Source organism: Aspergillus ruber, assembly GCF_000600275.1.
Source record: "Aspergillus ruber CBS 135680 unplaced genomic scaffold scaffold00003, whole genome shotgun sequence".
NCBI lineage: Eukaryota > Fungi > Ascomycota > Eurotiomycetes > Eurotiales > Aspergillaceae > Aspergillus > Aspergillus ruber.
Window position 1 is genome coordinate 678273 of NW_024467299.1, and position 22078 is coordinate 700350.

At 49.2% G+C, this 22078-nt stretch overlaps 4 protein-coding genes across 4 annotated transcripts; 2 read left to right on the forward strand and 2 right to left on the reverse strand.

Annotated features, from left to right (window-relative positions):
• Positions 1-1371: 1371 nt before the first annotated feature.
• EURHEDRAFT_448359 (putative fumarylacetoacetate hydrolase) lies at positions 1372-5264 on the reverse strand (the record flags this gene model as incomplete). Its single annotated transcript, XM_040783738.1, has 14 exons — positions 1372-2303; positions 2356-2593; positions 2647-2723; positions 2773-2964; positions 3019-3674; positions 3741-4050; positions 4098-4167; positions 4218-4300; positions 4349-4506; positions 4556-4640; positions 4691-4840; positions 4895-4944; positions 4998-5040; positions 5093-5264. 14 exons carry the CDS (start codon positions 5262-5264, stop codon positions 1372-1374), a joined length of 3216 nt encoding a protein of 1071 aa, XP_040642242.1.
• Positions 5265-6641: 1377 nt separating this feature from the next.
• EURHEDRAFT_408902 (asparagine synthetase B family protein) lies at positions 6642-9352 on the forward strand. Its single transcript, XM_040780944.1, has 4 exons — positions 6642-6845; positions 6902-7467; positions 7518-7767; positions 7819-9352. The coding sequence occupies exons 1-4, from the start codon at positions 6677-6679 to the stop codon at positions 8973-8975; spliced, it is 2142 nt and encodes a 713-aa protein (XP_040642243.1). The 5' UTR covers positions 6642-6676; the 3' UTR covers positions 8976-9352.
• Positions 9353-16091: 6739 nt separating this feature from the next.
• On the forward strand, positions 16092-19081 carry GbpA (the record flags this gene model as incomplete). The annotated part of the gene is made up of 4 exons (XM_040786097.1): positions 16092-16122; positions 16366-16554; positions 16605-18251; positions 18306-19081. 4 exons carry the CDS (start codon positions 16092-16094, stop codon positions 19079-19081), a joined length of 2643 nt encoding a protein of 880 aa, XP_040642244.1.
• A 314-nt stretch (positions 19082-19395) lies between these two features.
• On the reverse strand, positions 19396-21658 carry EURHEDRAFT_448212 (uncharacterized protein; the record flags this gene model as incomplete). Its single annotated transcript, XM_040783728.1, has 5 exons — positions 19396-19813; positions 19856-20151; positions 20219-20477; positions 20523-21211; positions 21413-21658. The coding sequence occupies 5 exons, from the start codon at positions 21656-21658 to the stop codon at positions 19396-19398; spliced, it is 1908 nt and encodes a 635-aa protein (XP_040642245.1).
• Between the last annotated feature and the right edge of the window lie 420 nt (positions 21659-22078).

Sequence of the window (22078 nt, forward strand, 5' to 3'; positions counted from 1 at the left end):
ATGACATTTTCTATGAATATGATGGACGCATCATGGCGAGTGTGTGGGTAGTTGCATTGGATATGTGAAAGTGCCCAAACTGTTGCTGGATCACGGTGCTGATCTTGACTGGCCATTGTTAATAGCAATTAATAGAGGTAGGCTGCGGCAAAGCCATGGCTAGCCGCGGTTAGCCAAAGCCAAAACCGCAAATTGCGGTTTTGGCTAGCACTCCCCCAGAGCCGCCCGCACTGCGGGCGGCTCTGGTTAGCAAAGTGCTAACCGCACGAGAGCCACGGTTAACCATTGGGGCTGCAACAATATAAATGTGCCGAGACTCGTTAGCTGCCAGGTTGTGTATAAATTATGCGTCTTTGATTGTATTTTAGAAGCACAGCGTCACCAATAAACTTGAAGTTACAGGTTGCCATCATCCAGTAACCTTACGATATAAGTTTAGTATATTAAAATAATGCTACTTATATATAAATACACTAGTATTTCGTATTATTTCATATAGGAAGTAGGTAAATGTGTAGAAGGGTACTGTCATGACGAGAGCATGTATATATCGAAATTAGAAATGGATGTACCGTGTATGTCAGCGACATAATTATGAAATAATGGTCGTGAATAGGACAAATAAGCGATATTTATGCTAATGCGGTTATCTTGCGGCTAGCCATGGCTAACCACAGCCAAAGCCGCAAATTGCAGGATTGGCTTTGGTTAGCAAACTTGATAACCAAAATCGCAAACTGCGGCTGCAGTTAGCAAAGAGGCAACCGCAAATGCGGTTTTGCCGCAGTCTAAATAGAGGGCATATGTATGTAGTTAGAATGTTGCCTTCTGCTGTACAACATGACCATGGACGTCCCATCAAACCATATTACCATTTTGACCACCTCAGAGAAGCCCTGAATGTGCACAATTTTGAGACTTTGAAGGCATACTCGATGTATTACTGAGCTACAGTGTGTACAAAAGGCTACAGCGAGAAATCCTGTCTATGGGACGCCATCCGCCAGCGTGAAGCGTTTCGCCTGGAAATACTCTTAATGACTCATGATATGGATACAGACACAAAGGAGGACTCTTGAATCAGATAATATTCACGACGACCCCTTCCATTTATCTGAAACTGGCCAAAGGGCTCTGGCTAAAACCACATTTTGCCGATATACAACTCCTTTTTCATTAAAGTCCTATATAGCGACGATATAGAATATAAAAATCGAACAAGGCCTTTTTCTGCAATGACCCTGAAGGATGAATGAGAATGAACACAAAAAGAACAAAAAGCATAAGCATGACCAGCCATAGCACCATTGCAATCTTACAGTCATTTAGTCCTCGCATCACAAGCCCCAGCCCACTCTCACGATAATCTAGTCAGGCCAGAAACGATCGCATAGCCCTCGAGACCCCCTCCGGGCTCTCATAAGCATGCCAGTGTCCCGTACATCTCAAAACCTCCAACCTCGAATCTTGACATCGCTCATGCACATTAGCAGTAACAGCCTGGACCGGCGCCGTCTTATCCTCATCACCAGCCATGACTAACACTGGCATTGTTAACTTCTCAATCGCCAGTTCTTCGCACTCTGCAAGTGCAGTACAAGCCTTGGCATAGCCCTCCGGGTTTGTGTTCAGAAGGGAAGACCGGACTGCGGTATACGCGACTGGTTGGAACATCTTCGTTGCGGAGGAGGTACCCGCGTCGCTGACTGCTTCGGCGGTTCCGGAGCCGAGAAGACCCCTATTCCGGACTGCTTGCGCGCGGGAGGTTAGGGCTTGTTTGGCCAATGGAGGGAGGGGAGTTGAGACGGGGCCCATGAGGATTAGGTTCTTGATTCTGGATGGGTTGCGGAGAGCATATGTTATAGCGATGAGACTGCCCATTGAGTGTGCGATGAGGGTGATTGGCGCGGTAGTGCTGGTAAAGTTGATAATGTTGGCGAGGTCGTCGGCATAGCTTTCAATTGAAACCCGAGATGCGACGTTGGTGGGTGTTAAACCGTGACCTTCCAGGTCGTAGACGTAGCTTGTAAACCGGGACTCGAAGTCACCGGACTTGACAATAGGAGTAAAGTATTCGCCAGTGCCACCGAGGCCATGGACAAAAATTGCAGTTTCGGGGCCGTTTCCGACCTTTTTGATATTCATCTGCTTTCCTTCTATGCATGTTAAACCGATACCACCAGCAGTGATTTCCAAATTGAGTTCTGGGAGATAGGACTCCGGAATGTACTCGTTGCTCGGCTTCTCCGATGCAGTGCCAATGACATTTTGCAGACGACCAAGTCCGGTTACCTCAACCTCAACTATAGACGAAGTTAATGGCAGTTACAATGAAGGAAGCAGGGATGATAATACCTCGATCACCAGGTTTCAGAAACCGAACCGGATTCTGCCCAAATCCAACTCCGGCAGGTGTACCTGTAGCAATCACATCACCTGCTCTGAGGGTAGCACCCTCAGAAAGAGTCTTGACCAGAGTGGGGATGGAGAATATAAGGTCGTCCGTCGTAGCATCCTGGCGTTTCTCGCCATTGACAAAGGTTTGCACGCGGAGCTTCTTGGGGAGGCATTCAACCGGCACGGCGAGAGGTCCCTGTATTCCTATCAATATCAGAAGAGCGTGAACCACACAAGAATTATGCTTACCATTGGGCAAAAAGTGTCTGCGGATTTCCCAATGTAGAACTGCTTGTGGTCCCTCTGTCTTTCGCGTGCAGTAACATCTATATGATTATTAGCTCAAGTACCATAAGGCATTACGGGTTGTCGTACCATTTATTATAGTATAACCCCAAACATATTCCATCGCCTCTTCTTCCGGGATCTGGTACCCTGATCTCCCGAGGACCACACCAATCTCTCCCTCATAATCAAGAGACTCGGTGAATTCAGAATGAGGGTATATCTCTTCACCACTGGCAATTATGCTCGTAGACCGCTTGGTAAAAATAACTGGATGTGATGCTATAGAGACACAGATCAGCTACATTCCGATATACGTATTTTAAGTAAACTCACGCTGGTCAATCTTGTCACTTGAATCGTATCCGCTTTTGTTAAACTCCGCAGCGTGCTCAGCGTAGTTTTTACCCACTGCTAGGATATCGCGATCACTGAAGGGGGGTAGAACCTGGACTTCGTCAAGGAGAATAGGCTCGCCCATGGGTGTCACTTCATTCTTAAGCTCGATAACTTGATACAATGAGTGAACAGGGGCTCCAGATTGCATAACTAATGGAATCACTCTTGAGGTGTCGAGGTCAAGGTGTCCCACACGCTGTTTGCCCTGCTCATCTAGGTAGGTAATGTAATTACTGAAGTGGTTTTTCTGGGGAACAGCCTCTTCAATCGCAGGGGCACTGCTGCTCAGCTGCTGTGCGAAGTCTCTTGGAGAAGCTTTGTGGATCCTTCCATTAATCATGATAACGTTGAGCCGGTCGTGGTCTTGAAGAATGCTGATGTCTTCCAGGGGGTTCCCATTTACCAGGATGCAGTCTGCATAATAAACTGGTTGAATCTTGCCGAGCTCATGCTGTTGCATAAAGAGCTGTGCAACCCCAGCAGTCGCGGCAATGATAGTTTCCATCGGTGTATAGTCGAGTAACTTGACGAAATGCTCTAGGTCCCGAGCATAGGTACCATGAGGCGTCCAGGCAAAGCCATAATCACCTCCCCTGTGATAATCGCATTAGCACATCTTTAAACACACAATTTCTCCAAGATGTTGGGATGCTTCGTACGGAAGAACAGTAATTCCCCTTTCATGCATTTCCTTACAGCCCCTGATGGCTGCCTCCAATTCCTTTTGGTAGCCGGTTTTCTCGGCTTGACTGTACGATATGCCAAAGGGAGCCGCATCGTGAAGAGTTGCATAGAGCCAGTTGAGACCGGGAGCGACAACGTGTCGATGTTTGTTTTTTTCGAGTGCATCCATAGTCTCTTCATCCATGTAGCTGGCGTGGTATATTACGTCGACGCCGTGTTTGATGCATTGGGCAATCGAATCGCGAGATCGTGCGTGAGAGCAGACCCTTAGTCCATGCCGGTGTGCTTCGGAAGTCAATATCTTGTGATTAAACCGAGGGTGATGCACGCACCTTCATCAACACATGCTGCCACTTCATCGTCAGTGAAGTAGCAGTCATTTGCAGGTCTAGTATCTACCATCTTTAGACTGTCAGCAAAATGCCACAAGATAATCAAATGTCAGAGCATACATCTTCCCCAGACATGCTCAACTTGATTTGATCGACCCCGATTTTTGCATGACTCCGTATAATCTCTCGCATCTCCAACGGTCCTAGAAAGTATGAGCATCATTACCATTTACCAGATCTCGGAGACATACCATCTGCAAATGCAGTAATTTCTGCAGCTAGCTCGCCTCCTCTCCGAGCGATCTCTCTGGCATTTGCCAAATAACGCGGTCCTGGCAAGATTCCCTGATTGATGGCATCGCGGACAACGCTATCCAGACGGTCTTTTGCTGAGGCGGCACCAAAGCACCTGAGATTATCAGAATGTAGTCATTGGCAGCAAGCAAAGGGAGTGGTACATTGTGTATCCAGAATCCAGATACACCATAGCGGATTGGGCCGTGCACAGCGTATGCTCCTCTATGCCGAGATTCCCCAAGCTATCTGTCTCAAATAAGTATGATAATTGCAAGGCTCCATTGAGAGTACTATACCTAAGGCCCCTCCATTCCATGTGAAGTGGGTATGGGCGTCTCCCAGGCCAGACATAAGGGTTCGTCCATTTCCCTGGATCACCTTGAGGCTGGGATCGACACACAGTCTTTCGACTCCAGGAACCGCTCCGACATAGCGTATACGCTCTCCTGTAGATGGTACATTAGCATGATATGTTGATCGTTATGACAGAGGTACTATACCCTCAATAAGGACATCACCAGGGTATGGCTGCGCTCCGGTAGAATCCAAACTAGTAGACCCAAATGTCAGTGACTATCGATAAATGAGTCTATTGTTCTTTACATCTGAACGTTCAAGAGCAAGATTTTCGACGCAGATGGTTTTGCTGCAGGAGAACATTAATATATACAGCACCAAATGGGATAAAACAGGCTTACAAGCTATCCGGTGAGCACGAGGCTTCAGACTCGAATCAAAGTGAACATCATCATGAGGAGAGATCTTCCGTGTAGTTAAAGGCGTGCCCCAGATCTCTTTGGGCCTGTAGGGATGTTGCTTGGAGGTTCCATTGACATAAGGCAAGGCTGTTTCGACATGACCAGGGACCATCGTGTCGTCAAATCAGGGTACGGGGACAAAGAAGCAAATAGCAATAATTGCAAAAGGATTCGGCTTGCTTGATCCGGGCCATATTGGCCGGCATTTTGTCCATTTAAATATACTGACATGGGTTATCCGAAGATGGCCCACTGCTGCTGTACTTCTGTCGGTTTCACCCACGGTAATTTCCTATTCCTTTCTTCCACGAGCAGCCTCGTGTGCAAATGCATTGGCCGTTGGTTTAGAACTTGAAGCTTTGACCGTCTGGCCCACATCCCTGGAGTGTGACATTGGACGCGGAGATGGCGGAGATGATAAGGATTGAAATTAGGATTCTTGCAACGGTGCAATTATAAATATAGAAGCGGATTCCCGGCATCGTTGAGAATAAGGAGCATCTGCACGCATATGCAACATGGAATATCCGACCAGTAGAATTGCATGTCGGTCTGCGAGGAGTGTCAAGAACGACAACTTGCCCTTAATTCCTGCGCCTCAGGTTCAGAGGGAAAATGGGTCCGAGGGCACCAGAATTTGTGCGTCTTTGTTGAGCCTCCTTTCCCCTCTTCGCTTGCGAATCTAACGGCGCAGTAGGGGTTGTGATCGACAACACAGTATATGATGTGACGGAGTTTTCAAAGCAACACCCCGGTGGCCAAATACCTTTCAGGAATTTTGCTGGAAAATCATGTTCTTGTTAGTTGTTCGTTCGTGTGCACGTAAAGTCGAGGCGCTGAGTGTTCCATCCAGGGCAGTTCCATCAGATCCATAGCCTCAAAACGTTGCAGAGATATGAGGGGTTGCGTGTCGGTTGGACAGAGGATGTTCCCAATCCATATCAGAAGCCAAAACCCCAGATCGTGAGGCCATTGTGGTCTCATCAAAACTGGTGATTGTGTGTTGTCTTAAGCGGCGCGTTCGGTGGTCTCGATCATGTGAATTCCCAGAGAGGTATAGCTCCGTTGGTTTAGAGACGACATCTTCATCTCTAGTAAAGAAAATATTCAAGAAGAGATTAGTGCAATAAACAACTGTTTACCTTTGAAGAAACAATGGTGTCTGAGTATACTGCCCTTCGAGTCGTTAAATGCTTACTCTTGGTCTGAGCGCTGACAGGTCTTGCCGCAGCAACTTCATAGCAAGGGTTGAGTGCGGAGCACGATGACTCTCAGGTTCTGACGCAGCTCGTACTGTTTTCAATGGCGAGGATTCCCACCTTACGAGCTTTGTTGCTGCCTCGTCGACTCGTGTCGAGATTCAATACGAGAGTTAGTGGGGCACATACATACAGTGGCCTTGCGCGGCGCTTACTGTGGCGAAGCAGCTATGAGATTCATATAAATTGGGCATAGCCTTTAATCGGCATGTCATCAAATATATCTTCCTTTAAATTCAGTATAGGCACGTGTCACACTTAAGCCATGTGCGGAATATCGGTAAGAATTTCACTTGGCCCCTCTAATAGCTCAGATGTACCAAAACCACCTGGTGTGGAAGCTATCAAGGGCCAGTTGGACAAGTCGCTTGACCTGATCGCGCATAGAGGGCCGGATTCAAAGGGGATCTGGGTCACCGATGACGGCAGTGTTGGTGAGATATTGTTTTCTTATTACCTTCCGGAAATAGCGCTAAATAGTCTATTGTAGGTTTGGGCCATTGTCGCCTGTCGATAGAAGATCTCTCGGATGCGGGCAACCAGCCTCTACACAGCGAAGATGGCGGGGTCCACGCCGTTATTAATGGGGAGATCTATGACCATGAAAGAATCCGCAATGAACTAGAACAGAATCACAGATATCACTTCCAAAGCCACAGCGACTCCGAAGTGGTCCTGGCTTTGTATGCAGTATATGGAGCTCCGGCATTTCTTGATCACTTACGGGGCGAATTCTCCCTTGTGATATATGACCAGCGCCAGGGTCGAATCATCGCCACAAGGGATCGGTTCGGAATCAAGCCATTGTTCTGGACCATCATTGGCGAGAATAATGAACGGGTCCTCCTGTTTGCGACGGAAATGAAAACATTCCTCGGGATGGGCTGGAAGCCTAAGTGGGATGTGCAGTCGGCGTTCCAAACGGGATGGAATATTGATGACCGGAGTCTCTTCAAGGGTGTGAAGAATCTAATGCCCGGATACTGGATGGAAGTAGCATTGCCAGAGGGTCAGCTACGCCGTCACTTGTACTGGGATTCTGACTATAATGACAAGGTGGGACCTTTCCCCATCGGGAATTCAGGTCACAAGCTGACAGCAACTAGCGACAAGTGGAAACCCGGACTGTTGAGGAAATGATTGAGGGTGTCCGCGAGAAGTTGATCGAGGCGATCCGGCTCCGCTTACAAGCCGATGTCCCTGTTGGTATCTACCTCTCAGGGGGGATTGATTCCTCTCTGATTGCCGGTATTGTGGCAAAATTGGTCCGGGAAGAGAATGCTACGCTTGGCAGCAAGAAAGGACAAATCACTTGCTTTAGTATTGAGTTCCCTAACTCACCATTGGATGAATTTGGTAAGTATACAAGGTACCCTGGGCAGGAATGGTGTTAATGTCGATTATCAGATATTGCCAAACGAACAGCGGATTGGCTCGGGGTTGACATAGTAAAGTGCAAAGTAGACGAAGCAGCCCTTGCAGAGCACTTCGAAAATTCAATTTACCACTGTGAATATCAAACATTTGATTTGGGCCCTACCGGGAAAACAATGCTGTCTTCGATCCCCCGAGACGCCGGTTTCAAAGTTGTTTTAACTGGTGAGGGCTCAGATGAGCACTTTGCTGGATATCATTTCACATCATGGGACTTCCTACTCGAGCCTGATCTCTCCTGGCCGGCTTCGACATTGACCCAAGACACTAAGCGTCTCAATCAAATGCAGCAAGCAGCCGTAGAACTTCTTGGTCGCCAAACTGCTGCTCTAGGCGTTAAAGGAGAGAAGTTTAGATGGAACGAGGCCTGTTGGGGTTACCACCAGGTTAACCGAGTCAACATGCCTAATACCATTCTGAGTATGTCTGGTGCAACGTTCCCAATGTGGGCGCCCTGGGTGGTCGAAAAATGGTCCGGGCTTGACCTGCGGGAAACAGTGATTAGAGCCATGCCTCCAGCTGCGCGCGAGAAGATTTTGAACCAGTGGCATCCTCTGCATACATCGTTGTACATCACTACGAAGACACTTCTGAGCAACCAGCTCCTGGTCTCCTTGGGCGATCGAACAGAGATGGCGCACAGCATCGAAGCACGTCCTCCGTTCCTTGACCACAACCTTGTCGAATACGTCAATCGACTCCCGCCCAGTCTAAAGCTCCGGTACACATCTGACCTAGATTCCAACACAGACCAGCAGGAACAGGAGCCACAGTTAATCGAAAAATGGATCCTACGTGAGGCTGGGAAATCGTTTATTCCCGAGGAAATCTATAACCGCAAGAAACAACCATATTTGGCTCCTGTAAAATGGCCGCAAAACGGGCCCCTCCACCAAATGTTCCAGAGACTGTGCACCAAAGAAGCAATTGAGAACCTCGGTTTCGTGGACTGGGCCCCGGTCGAACGGGCGCTGCAGCATGCATTCGGACCCAAGGGGGACCAGGGGCTGTTCCGGTTACTCGTTTGTGTTGCATGCTGGGTTGTGCTCAGCCAGCGGTTCGGGGTTGAAAAGGCAACGGAGGCGGAGTGGGCGGATAGTCCGTTGTATGACCCCTGGTGCGACATTTGATTTGCACTTCCCTTTTAGTATCAGACTGGTGTCATAGTTTGTTTGGTTGGCGGTATGCTCTAGCCAGGACTGGGGCGTATCCGCGAAGCCATCAACTCGCTCCCGACTGTAATAATAATAGACCATAAAGCTTTGGCCAATTTCCAGCCGGCAATACACTTATATAAAACCCTTTCGCCTCCCAGCCACCAGAAATCCAGCTCTAGACCCGAATCCATTGTTCCAAAGATAGATCCCGACACCATTGAACTCTGTCCCATTTTCCAGAATAAATAGCCACCGGTTTGTAAATCCCGGTGATTCTGTTGTTGCGGTGTAGAAAGTACTTTCCAGCTGAACGGATTCAGAGTCAAATATAGAAGCCCAACCTCCCCAACCCACCTGTCAACTCGGGCCCGGTCCCACAGAGAGCTCTTTGCCGGAATGGGTAGGTGGTTTAGAGCTTTGTATTAAGCGTGAAAGGTTTAATATTTTCTTACCGAAGTCCACTATTAATTACGACTAAAGCGTTATTGGAATGAGCTCGGAGGATAAACATAGACGGGTCCCTGACCCAGCGGCAGTTGGGCCCACTTGAAATGGGTCGAGGACATGTATAGCATCTTCGATGTGCAGGAGACATGGAAGTATACCATAATGAAACTCCGAAAGGAATCCATAGCTAGAGTTTAGATCTTCGTAGCCATTGACCTCAGCAATACGGATACGTGGCACGTGAGGCAATTGTCGGCCTCAGGCCATACAGAGCAAGTCATGTTCGTCCACACTGGCCATTGTCTTTCTTTCTGTGTAAACAAATCTACAATATCAGCAACATAGCCAGAAATATGATCCAAGCTACCCTGTCATTCTCAACGGCGAAGCCAGAAAGCTCACAAAAACCAGCTCATCTAGCAAACACCTTCCAAGATAAACTTTACTTCCTCTACGGCACACTAATGAACCCCTCTACACAGGCATTAGTCCTCAAACATCCTGGTCGACCAGAACACCATAGCACATATATTGCAGGTCACCCAATAAACTCTGGGGCGAGTACCCGGCCGTCGTGGATGAGATCTCAGACCAGACGATTCGCGGGGTTGTCTACAGAATCAGGTCGCGGGTCGAAAAAGACCGGCTTGCGCAGTATGAGATGGATGTTTAAAGGGTGAAGGATTGTGTTGTGCATTTTGGAAATGGGTCGAGGGCTGCTGGAGTTACGTTTGTGTGGAATGGGGATATGTCGCTGCCTAGGGAGCTTTTATATGAAGGATTGAGTCTTGGAAAAGAGGAAGCTTTCGATTCTGGGCGGTTGATGCTATAGCCTCACTTTACAGACTCCATTACATGGCAAATCTGTCTACAGGTGGCTCACTTCCCAGGTCATTAGGCTGTTCAGACCTCTTCCGGCCAAGACAAGCAGCGATACCGGTTAATTTTTGGCTGTGCAATTGCGCTGTTTCCGAACTGGCTTAAATATCGACATGTGGTGCTCTATTGGAATTCTCGGCAGGGCTGTCCATTGCCCCTCGTATTGGGATGTCAAATTCAGCCTCATTTCCCGCCTCATTTTTTCCTAAAGCGGAAATTCTGCGTTTGGTCGATTAGTTCACGCGGACTATCATTTTTCTTGAGACGTCATCTGAGCCGCAAGTCACATTTGAAACAAACGCAGCATATACAGGCCCTTCTATGAATTCCTGACAATAAACTTACATGTCCTATACTGCCAGGACCCAAGTGTACCTGAATTCGAAGGGCGCTTTAGACTCAATGCAGTCGGCTATGGCCCTGTCTGTGCGCCCCCAGGAGAAAATTGCGAGCATACAGTGGTCAAAGGCGATATGTCACTGACCTAGTTTACTTTAAATGAGCCAAACTCCAAAGAACAAATGGCATTATTTTGGGGAAATGAATTATTTCGAGTTCTCATCCACACAAGGCTTTGTATTACTTCTCCGGATAGTATGCATTTGCACGTGCACATGCATGTGTACCTTGCTGGATGTTGGCTATTGTACAGCAAAGTACCTTGCTAAATTCCAAGTTTTTCCTGCCTAAATTGATGTCGGTTGCACAATCATGTCCATACACCCAAGAAACGAAACCAGAGAGATAAGAGATAAAAGCAGAGACAATGACATTATTTGCCTATAATAGGATAACATTGCGGTGTGTTCAGCTTTACAGAGGCTTGGTTTGACAAGTGGTGGCAACTCAGCTGAAGAATAAAGTATATAGGGAGCTCACGATTAGACTCGGGCACCTGAGCAAAAATTTGACAGAGCTAAACTAGTCATACATCGCTCAGACACTGTCGCAATGGCATCCTAGGGACAGGAGTATGGGCCCTTGAAGAGCCAGTGTATGACTGCAAACAAACATACAAGAGCAGTTCCCAATGCATTTTCTATGGAGGTTGAATTGAACAATCCAGGGCCTTCGTAGGTCATACAATCCCTGAATACTATGCATGAGTTTGGCCTTCAAGCAATGGCTGTCATACCAAGTGGAATTTGAAATCATCTTTTGTATTCGTATAGTGTAGCAAGGGAAGAACGCTATATAACGGTCTTCTGCTCGACCCTTAACACAACCCTCTTCTACCATTTTCAGTCTTAAATTCCCATTTCACAAAATGATTTCAAGACAATCAACCATGTCTATATTTGAAGAAAATTCATGATCTTTGTAAAATCTCACAACCCCATAAATACCCCCAGCGGACAAGAAATGCCCGAACGAGTTGGATTTAACTGGGACATCCCTCCTGCTACATTTATCTGGAAGGACGGTATACTTGAAACCGATGGAGATTACTTGGGAGTCGTCCATGAGCTGAGCCAGGGAAGATCTTTATTTCATATCCCTTAAATGAGCGGGGCTGAAGCTCAAAATGTTAGATTTGAGGCACGGGACCGGGGATATATGATGAAGATCAATGGTGTGTTCCGTACTACCAACTTCTAATTGATTGGAAAACGTCATGGCTAACAACTGGAACAGCTGTTCCGGCATTTGTGAAAGGTAGTGTTCTCTGCGCTGATGAGGAGCAAAGAGGTATGTATTATAAATGCAGTGTACCATGCGTGCTCTGCTGAATGTTTACACAATCTTAATTAGGCGTAGACTTAATCTGCTTTTTTTGAAGTTCTTCCTCCTCTTGACGACTGAGGGTCTGGCCTGTAAACCATCTTCTCAGATATCTTCAGGCGCCTATGGGAGGATATGGAGCCATAAATAGCAACTACAATTGTGCAAGGATTTCCGCAGCAGCCTATCATGAGCTCCCCATTGGACTCCGGGCGCTTCCTGACGAGCTAAATGTTTGGTGATCATGGGGATTTGATTGGTTATAATAGCTAGTATCATCACCTACGTCCAATTGAATCTCAAGGCCAACGTGTGGTTGCATGCAATCCCTGCATCTCTACTTCCTATGATTCCGTCTGAGTGATAGTTCTGCACCAATTGAGTAATGCAAATTACCTTATGTAGGGCAGGGAAGAAAAAGGCCATATAAGTAACTGCTTATTCCCCTCCGTCCCCTCTCTGCTATTCACGCATTTGCTACGCTCAGAATTCTTCCACCCTCCTAGTTACAATGCAAAGAAATTCAAGAACGTCTACACCTGACACGAAATACGTACTCTTTACATATCACCATGGCCCTATCATCGCCCCCATAGACGATCTACAGCCCGATCCTGCAAGGCTCGGACGGGGAGCAATGGCCGTGTTCACTGTAAGGAATGGTGAGCTTCACTGCAAGGACAAAATTCTAGCGTTTTTCTCGAACCCGGGTCCACAGCAACTGTTGTATTTTATTCCTTCAAAGGACGTTACTCCATTATTTAACACAAAAGTTCAGTTTGACTGGGAGGGTGGGAAGTGTGTTATGAAGATTGCCAGTATGTTCCTGTTACTGCTTTAAAAATTGAAGAACCATTGACGAAACTAAACAGGCGCTGTTGTGATTGTGTGGGATGGCTATCTGTACGCTGATACTTCTCGGACTAGTATGTATTCATTGAGACGTGATGCTTAGGAGGCACTGACATTTTTGGAGGGGAGAGCAGTGCTGCTTTGTTCGATATTATGCCTTGCAATGAAATAGGATCAGTTTGAAAAAGATTCGAGATTGTTCGTTACTTGATAAAAATGCTTTAGGTATGGTTCTGCTTCAATTGCTAGTAAGCTTCGGCTATAATGACTTTGAGTAGGCTTGAATCTTATATCCATATCTCCAACATATTCCAGTTATAAGTATTGGGATCAGGTTAAGCGTAAAAGCTGTATATCAAAGTCGTACTATTCAAAAAGTTCATAGTAGGCACTTGACCACCGTCACGTGTCGACCTCATGTGACCTTCATTTAGACGGCATTCCCTTCCCCTCCATTCTTCATCTTCAGCAGCACCTAAGAGCTAACTCTTCTCCTATCCTTTCTTCCCGTTATTCTTTATGATCACGAGACATGGACTTACGAGCTAATATACACTCGTACCAGCGCGCAAATTCCCTAAGTCGTTCTAGTTAACTATGGATCGACGCAATCGACTGCTGATTCAAAGCAGAACAAGAGGCTACTATATTCGAAGACTTGGACGGTATAGGTGTCGAGCTGCGTGTTGGTTTGCAGTCTTACCCATACAAAATGGTGAGATTCATTTCTGAACTGAAATTGGGATCGACGGAGAATGCTAACGCTCTGTATTTTACACAGAATTGTATGTTTAAGACTTCACGAATAGAACACGTGCAAGCCTAGAAGCAGTCAGTTCAAGCTGGTGGGACGTTCTGCCATGTCCAGATTAGGCGTCGCATGTCGGACGTGGTGAGACGCGAGAAGACTTTTCGAACAGAAACAGGGACAACCGAAAGGTATTGTAAATAGTCCAATTATACTGGTTCGTCTTGACAGGCTTTCACTCACCGTGGTATTGAAAGGGTTTCGATTTTCTTGGGTAACCCGCTTTCTGCGCTTGAGATGAATATGCTATGAGCTGTTCAGCTAGCCATTTCTAGGGCAAACAGCCTCTTCTCCATAGCGTCCTCGCCTATTGGATAACAGAAAGCCCCGACAAATTAGCCGTGCCAATCCTACACGTCACCCGGGGTCCGGGTCCATAGAAACAAGCTACATATATCGTCTTGTTCGCTCTTCTTGCCTCGCAGAATCAGCCCAGTTGCAAATTCTTCCGATTTCCAGGCAGAAGTGTCTGCGATCGAGGGGTGCTTTGCCCGCAATGCCATTGGCTATGTCTATAGCCTATTCTTGCTGCTACAGGTAGACCGGAACGGAAACATGTAGCAACTGGCTTTGAATTTGGTAGACGGCTGTTTACATTGAAGGTAAATCGCTGTCGGTGGTATATCACCGAGAAGGTACTTGGTTGAGTACCGGCCTATTTTACCAAGCTGGGTGTTTTATAGCGCCTGGGAAGGAACACGCGGGACACACAATTGGACTGTTGGTGGTGCGTGGATCCCAGGCCCTGAGTGGTCTCGATTGGATGCGGCAACCGATTCTGACATGGTGCGCTGGAAGTGGAAGACTCCATGCATAGTTACTCGATGGTATATTCAGGGGCATGGAGCGCATGGACAGAGCACGCCGGGGCTAACAATGACTGGTGTTAGTTAATGCCGCGGTGGACCTGGAAGCAATCCCCCTAATACCATGATGCAATGGTGGATAGAGGATATTGTCTGATGCTCCAGAGTCAGTCAATCTCCCTAACGGATTCCAGAAATCGGTGAGAGACGCTAGAAAGAGCATTACGGGCGTCATCCGCAGGTGGGACAGCATCGATTCTGGGGAGTATGTCAGACCGCAATCTCGATCTGACTCAGGAACAGGGAGAATCTGTGTGCACTGATCAGTGCTAACTTCATCCGGGGGGAAAGAACGGTGAATCACGTGGACCGAGTCACATGTCAAACATTTCCTTTTCATTCCATGGGACACTCACGGGTCCCCACAATGATCCACCGAGCTGTCGGAAGCTTCTCACGTCGTTCAGTCCTCGACAAGTGATGCGGTGCTCTGCTTAATTCGGACGGTTGCAGCACTGCCAATGACGATGGTGCCCTGATGCTATGGCAAATCCTGGCAGTATCCCCTCCAGGAACAAGTCCGTCGTGACTCACCAGGCCGTGTCGACCGCATTGCCAGTGCTGTCTGTCTGGTCTAGTCCGTCGAGGAGGGGGGAGTGGAGACGAAAAAAAAAAATTGAAAGTGCATACATACATCCTGCGAGGGAGAGTGTTAGCGACCCGACCATCTGCACATAATACAGTGATGCTGGCAATCATAAGTGGGCGCAGTGGATGGGCGATGATGTGTGAGTAATTCTGTCGGTCTTGGTTTCAGATCGTGTTCTATTGATTTTGTTGTGTCTGACAGCTGGTTATCTTTAGGATATTGTCTGCCTAGACACGATACCCATACAGTTATCAATACAATACGTGGGCGAATCCTCCAGGCCCTCTCCCAGCCTCGCTGATTTCATCGCCGAAATTGGGCTCCAACACCTATCCGGAGTGCCACCTCAGCAGCTAAGCGGTGAAGCATCGTTCAAACCATCTCCGCCTGTTGGCGTTGTCCGATAGGCCTATCATAGCCGGTGATCTTCCGAGTAAGAAAAAATCAAAAATCAAAAATGCATCGTCCGGGTGGGCTTTGAAGAATCCGGTAAAAAAAGAAAAGAAAAATTACATTCTGCGTTGGCTATCTGTATCCGATATTCTTTTCGGTTAGTCTGTTTTATGCTAATCGTGTGATTCTTCGCGCCTATGTCGAGAAAAAAGAAAAATATCCATTCAGGTTTAGTTTTGAAATCGTCCCTCCTCCACTTATGACTGGAGGCCTCGGGATCCGGAGAGATACATACCTCACGGCCCTCCTCCCTTTTAAAAAGGGAGAGGCGTCTCTCCCTGGCCGAATCCGTCTTCTGTCAAACAAATAGTCTGTCGGTCTGCCCCCTTCGGTAGATGGATCTCCTTATCACCTATCATCATCTCTTATCGCCTCTGCAAGCCACGACAACTCTATCCTCGATCTATCTTTGTCCTTGCTCTTGCTATCCCTCGCTGTGAATGTGCATCGAGGTGTAATACTAAACCCGCTTAATGCCCTCCGGACTTGTTGCTCGAATACTTCGTATGATACGACGTCCAAGGATGCATACGCCGTTCAACCGCCAGTTTCCCTCGCGGTTACTGTCGTGTCTTACGACATTCTTGCCCTCTGGGGCTCGACCACATGCTGCCAGGAAATCCGCTCCGCCCAGCCATAAAACCGACACCGACGACTCCTTTGTCCATGTGGAAGCGCCAACTCCAGAAGAAACAGAAGAACAGCAGCCAGAACCAGAAGAACCGGAGCCGGAGCCGGAGCCGGAAGAAGACCCCCAGATAATCCGCGATCTGCTGCGGAAAGAGGCACTCGACAGCCTCGAGACGGTCATATGTGCCGAACAAGTCAAGCGACAGTTGAAGGCTATTGCACAGTGGGTGCAAATCTGTCGACGTCATGGGGAGGATCCGCGGAAGGATTGGTATAACATGGTTTTCCAGGGGAACCCTGGGACAGGTACGCTGCCACCCCACTTAGGTTGGGCCATCTCGAGCTAACGAGTCTAGGCAAGAGAACCGTTGCACAAATCTATTCGAAACTTCTCTATGCCCTCGATATCCTGGATGCCAACGAATCCCGTATCATCTCCGCCACCGATCTGGTTGCCGAAGGGCCAGGAGCCATCACCCGTCTGATGCAAGATATCGTCGAAGCCGCCCCGCTAGCGGCCCAGACGGCCGGTGTTCTAACCATCACCGAGCCGTACCAACTTACGACCTTCCAAAAAACCCAAGCCGGTCGCCAGGCTCTCGAATCCCTAATGCACGGCATGGAACGCCCCGTAGGCAAGATCATCGTCGTGTTCGTCGGTTGCCAAGAAGAGGTGGCCGACTTTCTCCGCCACAACACCCAGCTGCAGCGGAGGATCTGCTGCTCCATCAACTTCGCCGATCTTGACGAGACTGAGCTGCTCCGTATTGCCGGCGCTGCCCTGACTCAGAAGTATGGCGGGCGGATGCGTGTCGAGGGTGGCCTCGAAGGGCAGTACATGCAAGTGGCTGTCCGTCGACTGGCCCACGGCCGCGTCGAGCAGGGCTTTACCAACTCTCATGCCGTCGAGGACCTCCTAGCCAGCATTTCCCATCGCCATGCACGACGTCTGTCTGAAATCCCTGATGCTCAGTTGGACGAAAGCGACTACTTCTTCCTCTCCAAGGAGGATCTCCTCGGACCTACCCCGGCCCAGATCAAGGCACGGAGTGAGGCCTGGGTGGCATTGGAGCAGTTGATCGGACAAGACAATGCCAAGGCGTCTGTCGCTGAAGTTTTCGACACCGCTGAAGAAAATTACTGGCGTGAGGTTCGGAATCAACGACCGTTGCCTCTGCGTCTGAACCGGATCTTCGCTGGACCCCCGGGAACCGGCAAGACTACGGTAGCCAAGCTCTATGGTCAGGTCTTGGCCGATCTTGGGCTTCTTAGCAGTGGAGACGCCACTGTTATAACGCCAGCCGGCGTTAAAGGTGGCCAGGGTCTGTCTGACATCCTCCACTCGACGGTCGGCAAGACCTTGATCATCAACGACTCGGCGATCTCGCCCGGCACCGACCAACAATTGCAATCCCGCACAGTCATTCTGGATGCTCTATATGCTGAAATGTCGTCCAGTGACGCCATCGACCGTTGCGTGATCTTCACTGGCTCGGAGAGCAACATCGATGCTATCTCTCGCCATGCCGATAAGCCTTTCTCGAGCCTTTTCGCACCTAAGATTATCGTGCGCTTTGAGGCGTTTACTCGACCGCAGCTTGAGCAGATCATGCAACGGAAGTTGCAAGAGCAGGATCTCTTTGTAACCCCCGAAGCCATGCAGACCGCGATGGAGGCTCTCGAGGCTACGCGGATGCGCCAGAGTTTCGAGAACGCTCGGGCGATCGACACTCTTTTGACTTCGGCCAACCGTAATTTTGAAGTGCGGACGGCCCGTGTGGGCACACCGATGTTCCAGTCGGATCGGATGCTGGAGCCCCAGGATGTTGCGGCCAATTCGAGTGACACCAACGTTAGTGTCAAGAATGCGCTGCAAGATCTGGTGGCGGACTGTATTATCGCTGATCTGGAGCGGTATCAGAAGGAGATTAAGATCTCGTGGCTTATGGGACGGGACCCGTGCGAACGGGTGCCTTGTGCCTTAGTCTTCAAGGGACCGTGTGGTGAGTCTTCCATTCAAATAATACAGTGACGAGTTACGGTGCTAACTATACCAGGTACTGGCAAGGTCACTGTGGCCAAGCAGCTAGCCAAGATCTACTATGACATGGGCATCCTGGAGACAGACCAGCTGGCTGAATGTTCAGCTACCGATATCGTGGGCCAGCGGCCTGGCGAGACCTCCGCAAAGAGCCGTGCTCAGCTTGACCGCGGCCTGGGCAAGGTGCTCCTCGTCGAAGAAGCCCATCGCCTAGTCGAGGGCGAAACCACCGGCGAACTTGTCGACGAGTTCGCCTATCTCCTCCCGAAATATGCCTCGAAGATGGTCGTCATCCTCGCCGGCCCGCAGGCGGAAATGGACACCCTCCTCTCCAACCGCCACAATCTTTCCAGCCTTTTCCAGGAGGAAATCATTTTCAAGAACCGCACTCCCCGCGAATGCATCCGCCTCCTAGACCGCCGTCTTGACGAGGAGAAAGTTGGCGGAGCACGGCCCTTCCTCCGCGACCCCCAGTCGCCAGACTATGTCGAGTTCACCCGCGCCTTCCAGATGCTCATGCTGTACCCATGCTGGAGCAACGCGCGGGACGTCAACGTGCTCGCACGCTGGATGGTCTCGGAGAGTCTGAGAGAGGTATCTCTGGAAGCCGCGCAGAGCGGAACCCTCGAGCTGTCGATCACAGCCGACCAGGCCATGTCGTGCATGGTGCGGATGTTCAACGTCAAGCGGGACCGGCTCAAGCTGAACCAGGACACCAAGTCGAAGTCCGTGCCACGGATGCTGTCGCAGCCCCGCTCGGTTAGTCGGGGGAGCGTACGCTTTCCGTACTGACTCTCATATGACAGGTGGGAGGGGGTGTGGATATTCGAACAGTTGGCCGAGTGATCGACTGATTGACGGACCCACCTGCTTGTCTTTGGTATGCTGGTGATATGACCAGACTGGTACTTGCATGATTATGGGGAATTACGGGACCCGGGACAGAATGAACGGACACGATACGGATACGGACACGGATATACGGATATTATGATTTACGATTGATTATACCACTGCATGAGTTATGACTTACTATTTTCCTATGTTAGATGCTGGCATCATAGATACGAATACATTGCATGATCTCTCACTACTCTGCGTACAGTCTAGTCATTCCCTCGAAACTCAGGAATATGTAAATTATACGCTTTCGTCCAACCGGCCGGATCACCTGTATCCATCTCAAAATGCAGTTGAATATCCAGCCCTCCTTCTCCTTCCCCAGTCTTCTCCCCAATCCCATTCACGCCCACACCCACACCCTCAGTCCCAGTATCACTAATCTCGCAATAATTCCTCCTCGGCAACAAATGCTTATTTCTCCTCGCTCTCCCATCAACATCCTCCCCAAAAACACCCACCATCTTCTCCCCTGTCCTCCTCCCAATATAATGTGTCCTCCCGCGATCAACCCGATTCAAAATATCCGCCACCTTCCCGGCCGGCGGCCGATTCGTAATCGCACTCGATATCACACACGCCATATACCGTCCATCTCCCTCCTTCCTGGGACTAGGCTCATCCCTCCTCTTCCAGAACCGCACGCGATGCTTCCGTTCGCTAGACGAGGGCGTGAAGAATTCGCCCACTGCACCTAAGTGTACATCTCCGCTTAGGAATGTGACGCGGATGTTTTTCTCGACGGCGAGTTTTTGCAGCGCTTCGAGGAGAAATTGCCGCTCGGTGCGGTGGTGGCGTGTTGTCCAGTGGTCGTCTAGGTCGTCGAGGATTTCGATGCTGCCGTCGAATTTGTTGAAGAGGGCTGAGGAGACGAGGCCGATGCGGCCGAGGGCTTTGAGGGGGCTCATTAGGCGGCTTGAGAAGAGGGTTTCGAGAATGGAGAGGCGGGGGTAGATTATAGGCTTGTTTCTATCAGCCTGTATCCGGATTACGTTGTTAAACCGCGGAGAGGGGGGGTATTGGACTTACTACTCCTAAAAGGACGAGGAGATGCTTCGTATCCGATGTAACCTCCCTCCTCAACCTCTCAAACACAGCATTATACGTCTCCCGATATACGATACGGGAACGTGTCCGCTCAGTTCGACAATCCAACCCCAAAAACATAACCTCAGGCCCCAGCCGCACAAACACACTCCGACTAACCTGCGCAATATAGGGCCCCGTGCTTCCCCCTATCACCCAACTCCCATCATTCCCCCCGGTTTCGGCGGTATCCCCTCCCCCGCTGCCGCTCCCACTACCAACCCCCCTCGCCGCAGCTCCAGGGGACACATGATGCTGGAACAGCATGTAGTACCGCCACGCAACACCACCCAATCCCTTGAAAACATCAGACTCCATGGTTCGGTGCGGGTAGCTCCCGTACCCGTCGATGATGTCGTGGTCGTCCCAGATGTTTATGCTGGGGATGTGAGCTGCTGCTACACTGAATAGGCCCTGTGAGTACCACCAGCTGTATCTCTGGAGGAAAAAAGATTCGAGCTCGTCGCGCATGGTGTTTGTGAATTGCGAGCGCAGTTTGGCGAGGGAGGCTGTTTCTGTCCAACGCGAGAAATTTGGGGAGGAGAGGCGGGATTCGTCTGTGTAGAGTTGGTCGCCGCCACCGAGCATTAGGTGGAATGGCCTGCCATTGTTTTTGCTGTTGTTGTTGGCCGTGGTGTTAGGGTTCTCATCGCTGAGACTGGCGCTGGTGTGTTTTCGCAAAACGTCACGCCAAAGCGGATCAGGCCCCGAAAACAACCCGGTATCAACACCCACCGAAAATCCATTACAGCTATGAAACATAACATGCATATTCTCCATAACCGCCGGGATCCAAAAATACTGTGCACACGGACTCCGATTAATCCGATATGATATCTGCATCGCACCCGTATCCTGAGGAATAAGCATATCGAAGCGCCAGAACGTCATGCCCCGCTCTGTATGGATTTGTACAGCGTCAATTTTAAATAAGTCCTCTTCACCTTCGCTATCGCCGTCGAGTTGGATTGGATCAAGTAGATTCGCTGGCTCGGGATGGGACTGGGGCTGGGAGTCGGGCCGGAAGAGGCCGCCTTCGCCGTGGAAAGTTGAGTAGTCGATGCCTCGTTGGACTTCGGTTGCGGGTTTGAGGGATAGTGGTTTGCCGGTTCTGGAAAGTTTTTTCAGGTCTGTTACTGGTGTGGTTGTTTTGGAGAGGGTGAGTGAGGGAACTGGGGTGTAAGTTGATTGTTCATCGTCGGTTACGATTAGGATGCTTCCTCGCCAGGTGTTGTGGACGAGTCCTGTGAAGCGGAGGAGGGGACCACAGGTGAGATATAATGCAGGATTAAAGGCATTGTGGCTATCTTTATCAATAGGGGGATCGTTGGCATTGCCGTCGGGTTGAACGAATATATCCTCCTTGTTAGCGTATACGTCCATTGTGGCTTGCCATTGAGAAGGACAAAAGGAATCATGTATAGTGAGGTGAAGTGGGCACCCTATAAACTCGGAGTTATCTCATTCTGACTCGATGGAAGATCATCTTCCTGATGATTAGCGTCGTCATTGCTTTTTCCGGGAGCTAAATCTGTAAGTCAACTTTAATTGCACTATCCAGTCAAGTCAATTATAGCTGCAAGAAAAGAAGGAGAGAACTTCATTGGGTATATGAGGTACATCCAGCATTCCACCACATTAGCTAAATAGCATAGCCATAGCCAGCAGACACGAAGCACACAAAGCCGCCAAATGTGGTATTAGATAAGGAAGAACCAAAACAACTTTTGTGGGCATACACTGCTAATTGCAGTGCCGTAAACGAAAGCAAGGCATTAAACTTTTGAGAAGAGATGGACTGGT

Bases quoted from the DNA above. Each gene is read 5' to 3' on its own strand.
- EURHEDRAFT_408902 (XM_040780944.1), top strand. From the start codon at position 6,677: ATGTGCGGAATATCGGTAAGAATTTCACTTGGCCCCTCTAATAGCTCA. The intron at 6,846-6,901 runs GTGAGATATTGT...AGTCTATTGTAG, and splicing joins CACCGATGACGGCAGTGTTG to GTTTGGGCCATTGTCGCCTG. The intron at 7,768-7,818 runs GTAAGTATACAA...GTCGATTATCAG, and splicing joins CTCACCATTGGATGAATTTG to ATATTGCCAAACGAACAGCG.